General features: G+C 56.8%; 1 protein-coding gene across 1 annotated transcript; it reads right to left on the minus strand.

The window, feature by feature from the left end:
• Positions 1-1,465: 1,465 nt before the first annotated feature.
• HMX3 (H6 family homeobox 3) lies at positions 1,466-2,595 on the minus strand. The gene is made up of 2 exons (XM_071563821.1): positions 2,280-2,595; positions 1,466-2,073 (listed from the first exon to the last, which is right to left on the minus strand). Exons 1-2 carry the CDS (start codon positions 2,593-2,595, stop codon positions 1,466-1,468), a joined length of 924 nt encoding a protein of 307 aa, XP_071419922.1.
• Positions 2,596-5,035: the final 2,440 nt, after the last annotated feature.

Below are 5,035 nucleotides of genomic sequence, written 5' to 3' on the forward strand. Positions count from 1 at the left end.
TTTTTTCCTCATCCAAAATCACACTTAAAAATGATAAGGAACGGGTTTTATTGATTTTTTTTCCACCACAACATTAAGTTTATAACAATATAGGCTGTTTCAAAAATAGGATCGATCCCTAACAGAAAGCGAGAGGGCAGAGAGTATAACCGAAAGGGGAAAACAAAATTTGAAATAAAATAATGAAAAGGAACCAACCAACCCAAACCCTTGGGAAGACAGCAAACATTCGTCAGACAACAGGTGAGTAGACACTAAGACAGAGAGAAACTAGAGGTGTCCACTCCTCACTTGATTTCTGCCTATTAAAATCCACATACTCAATGGACTTTAGAAGAAAACTGTACAACATATCAAATAAATTAAAATTACCCTAAAGTTGATTGTCCTTCACTTAAAGCGCCCAGCTCACCGAATCTCCCTTATCTATTCGCATAAGCCGGGCTGATGCTGATTCCCATGCCCTGCTCCTCGCTTCTCACTTTCCTTCGCTTTTAATTCTTTTTTATTTAATTTTGTACAACATGAACAAACGCAGTTTTACATTGCTAAAAACCCTTTCCTCACCATTCAAATAAAAGCAGTGCTTTAAGAATCATCATACAATATTGCACAGTTCAAAAGTACAATAATATTAATAATAATAATTAGTATTACAAAAGAAAGCAAAAGGGTACAGATTTTTTTCTCCCCAAAATACCGAAATGACTTTACAAGGAAAAAAACCCGAAACAACCCGACAACTAGGAAAACAAGAATTATAAACAAGAATTAAAAATGTCTAAGTAAACGATAATAAATAAGGGTCACTCAAAGCGTGCAGGTGTATTTAACCGTTCACTCTGAGGCTGTATTTCTTGCTCATAAAAGTCCCGTGACAGAAACAGAAAGGTACAAAAGGTGGGCAAGCAAAGAGGCAAAGGTCTGCTTAAATGAAAAGTCGTGGTCGTTGAAGTTTGAGTCACGACAGGATCAGGAGCCTGAACAATTATTTGGAGGCAGAAGGAGAGGTCCGAAAGGAACAGAAATTCAGCTTCCCGTTAGCATTTGGCAAATCTCGAGGAGTGGCCTGGGATCATTCTTTTTTGTAGTATTATTATCTGTTTCCCCCCCTATTTTTTCCTTTTTTTTTTTTTTTTACAAAAATAAAACTAAAGCCACAGAGACCATCGCGGTTTTCATCCACGTTTACAAAAGATGTGACAGCTCCAGGGTTCTCTACAAGTTCCCGCTTTCGTTTTCCTCATTTTCCTTTCCCTCCCCCCATTTATTTTTTTTTCTAGATTTTCGTGACTTTCCTCCTACCACCACACGCCGAGGGGTCTCCCCACTCCCGCACCTCTTCCCCCAAAATCCCTGCTCCGCAGACGCCGGCCGGGTGAATCGCACGAGGGGCTGGAGTACTTACAAGCGGGCGGGTGATTTGCGCGCCTCTCCGCGCCCCTCCGCGCAGCGGCGGGCGGGCTCAGACGGGCCGCAGGAGCGGCACGGAGGTGACCACGGGGTGGGAATAGTAGACGGGGTGAGGGAAGGTGAGCAGGGGCTGGGTGCCGGGGGCTCCCCCGCCCCCCGCGCTCCCCTCTGCGCCCGAGTTCTCGTGGTAGAGGATGGGGACGCGGACGATGCGCTGCGCGGCGGCGTGGCTGAGGTTGGCCGCCTCCAGCTCGGCCGCCAGCTGCCGCTTCCACTTGTTGCGGCGGTTTTGAAACCAAATCTTCACCTGGGTCTCTGTCAGGTGGAGGGAGGCGGCCAGGCCGGCCCGCTCCGAGCTGCTCAGGTAGCGCTTCATGTCGAAGGTGGACTCCAGTTGGAAGACCTGGCTGCGGCTGAACACCGTGCGCGTCTTCTTCTTGCGGCACGGCTTCTTCTCCGGGCTCTCCTCCCGCTTCTTCCAGTCCTCCGCGCCTCCCTCCTTCTTCGCCTCCTCCGAGTCGCTCTCCTCCAGGACGATCTCGTCGGGGCTCTTGGAGTCCAGCTCTTTCTGCTCCCCCTCCGCCTTCAGCAGCGGCTCCGGGGAGTCCCGGTCTGTGCCCGAGGCGGGGGACGAGTCCCTCAGCAGGGATTTCTCTGCGGCTGGATGGGAAGGACGAAGCGGGGGATGAAGAAGGAGGGTATAAGGGACACAAAGAGAGACACCATCACCTCCCGGCCCCCTCCATCCCGTCGGGGGAAACGGGACGACCCGACAGTTTTCTTCCCACCGCCCCCGGTGCCCACCGCGGCCGCCCCGACGGGGAGGGAGGGAAGGAAGGAAGGAAGGAAGTTGCGGGGAGCGGTACCTTCCGTGCGGGGCAGGTGGGCTCCGGCCGGCGTCAGGGCGTAGGGGTACCACCAGGTCTGGGCGCGCTCCAGGCAGTGGGCGCTCAGGGCGAAGCGCGGCGCCGGGATCTCGAAGCGGGGGAAGGCGAGGTCGCCCACCTGTGAGAGGGCGAAGCCGGCACCGTCCACCGCCGCCTTGCCCGAGGGGGCGAACAGCGCCCGCGGCTGCTTGGGGGGCGCCTTGGGAGGCCCGCCGTTGAGCAGGTTCTTGATGTAGAAGGACTCCTTGGGGGGAGGCGGTGGGGCGCTGGGTTGCTCCTGCCCGGTCTCCGGCATCCTCCGGTGCCCGCCTGGCTCCTGCCCGCCGCTGGCCCCGCAGCCCGGCGCGCAGGTGGCGGCTCCCGGCGGCGCGGGCGACAGGCGCTGCGGGGCGGCGTGGGAGCGCGGTGGCGGGGCCGGCCGGGGGCCCCTCGCATGGGGGGGCGGCAGGGCGGGGGCCGGGGGGACCCGCGCAGCCCGCGGCACCGAGGGGCTGCTGCGGGCAGGCGAAGAGCCGGGGTCGTCGCTGCCGCCGCCGCCTCCCGCCGCCGCTGCTGCTGCGTCAACCCGGCGCCGGATGCTAATGATGAAATCAAAATGTCATCCCCGCTCCGCGCGGGGAGCACGCGGCGATTGGGCACGCACAAAGGCGAATGGGATCAGGCGGGAGGCGGCGGGAGGAGAGGGCTCCGCGCAGCCCCTGCCCGCAGCCGCCGCGGACCCGGCCCCTCCCGCCCCGACGCGCCGCCGTGCCCGGAGGCGGCGACCGCCCGCCCGTCCCCGGCGATACAGAGTCCAATTAGGCGGCGAGCGGGGCCGGGCCGGCGGCACAAAGGGACCGGCTCGGCGGAGCGCGGCGGGAGTGGCAGGAGGCGAATGGCACGGGCCGAGCCGCTCCTGCCTCAAAACCGCGCCCGCCCCGCCGCGCCGCCCCCCGCGCCCCCGCCCCGCAACGCCGGCAACAAAAGCCACCGGCGGCGCAGGGGGGCGGCGGGCCGGGCCCGGGGCACCCTCCGCTGCGCTCCGCCGTGGGGCACAAACGATATAGCGGACGGCCGGGGCGCGGGGGCTGCGGAGGGGCGGTAGGGCTCGCCCCCGACGGTGTCCTGCCCTCCCCGGGCAGCCCCGCAGCGCCCCTCGGCCCGCTGGAGAACACGTCGAGCCCGCGGAGGAGCGGCGGCGGAGATCACGGCCCGGGAGCGGCCGCGGTGCTCCGGGACACGGCCTGGCCCCGCCGCTCCCGGGGTACGTGTCCTCTGTTCCCGAGCTCCATCCCCGCCGTTCCCGGGATCCATCCTGGCCATTCCCGGACTCCATGCCCATTGTTCCCGGGATCTATCCTGGCTATTCCCGGACTCCGTGCCCGCTGTTCTCGGGCTCCATCCCCGCAGTTCCCGGGCTCCATCTCCGCAGCTCCCGGGATCCATCTCCGCAGTTCCCGGGATCCATTCCCGCCGCTCCCGGGGTCCGAGCACAGGGCGCCCCCTGCCGGGACGCGGGAGCGCCCCGTGGCCCGGGACGGCCGGGCCCGGAGCATCCCATGCACCGCACGGCACATCCCGGGACACTGCGAAGCGGCGGCTCTGGGCCTCGGGAATCGCGACGTGACGCTCGGTACGGCGGTGATGCCGCGTACTGCCCGCGGCCCTTCGGGGGACAGGTGGGGATCCCGTTTGGGGAAAGGAAAAGGGAAGAGAAGGGAAGAGAAAAAGGAAGGCAAAGCGAAGGAAAAGGAGAAAAGAAAGGAGAAAAGGAGAAAGGAGAAAAGAAAGGAGAAAGGAGAAAGGAGAGGAGAAAGGGAAAGGGAGGGAAAGGGAAGGAAAGGGAAGGAAAGGAAAGGGAAGGGAAGGGAAGGAAAGGAAAGGAAAGGAAAGGAAAGGAAAGGAAAGGAAAGGAAAGGAAAGGAAAGGAAAGGAAAGGAAAGGAAAGGAAAGGAAAGGAAAGGAAAGGAAAGGAAAGGAAAGGAAAGGAAAGGAAAGGAAAGGAAAGGAAAGGAAAGGAAAGGAAAGGAAAGGAAAGGAAAGGAAAGGAAAGGAAAGGAAAGGAAAGGAAAGGAAAGGAAAGGAAAGGAAGAAATAAAGAAGGAAGCAAAGAAGAAAAAATTCTCCATGTTAATGCTTGCAAAGTATCTCCAGGATTTCTGCTTCCCCATGAACATCTGGGGTTACAAATAGAGGGAAAATTTATATAGAGCCAGTCATGTAACATTTTTGGCTGCAATAGACCTCGTATTTCATGTACCTTCAACACATCTTGGGGATGGGGTCTCAGCAATTTTTAGTTTACAGACATATTCTGTTCTTATTAACAACTTATTAACCAGGCAAAGTAAAGATCATCAGGAATTTTTCAAAGAAATGCTATTTCTCTGGGAACATTCCTCAACTCCAGGGTAAGGGAATTATACAGAGGAAAAACAAAAAGCAAAGCAAACCAAACCGAATCAAATCAAAACAAACAAACAAACAAACAAACGAGATGCAGCAAATAGTTACTATACAGAAAACAGCCCATAACCACCTAACTGCAGTGTCTGGACTAAAGCTCTGTGTTACCTGTTTGCAGCTGTTACATGAAAAATGAGGGATGCAAAGTTCTTATGGAAGATCCCAGAGCATTTCTCCATCTTAGTGAAGATTTTATTTAGATATGAGTCACCAAAATAATTTTGTACTGAAACTTCCACTCTTTCCCATCCATCTTTCACTGCTTTGTTAATTATGAGGTCCTAATCCCT

This window comes from Pithys albifrons, chromosome 9, assembly GCF_047495875.1.
Source record: "Pithys albifrons albifrons isolate INPA30051 chromosome 9, PitAlb_v1, whole genome shotgun sequence".
NCBI lineage: Eukaryota > Metazoa > Chordata > Aves > Passeriformes > Thamnophilidae > Pithys > Pithys albifrons.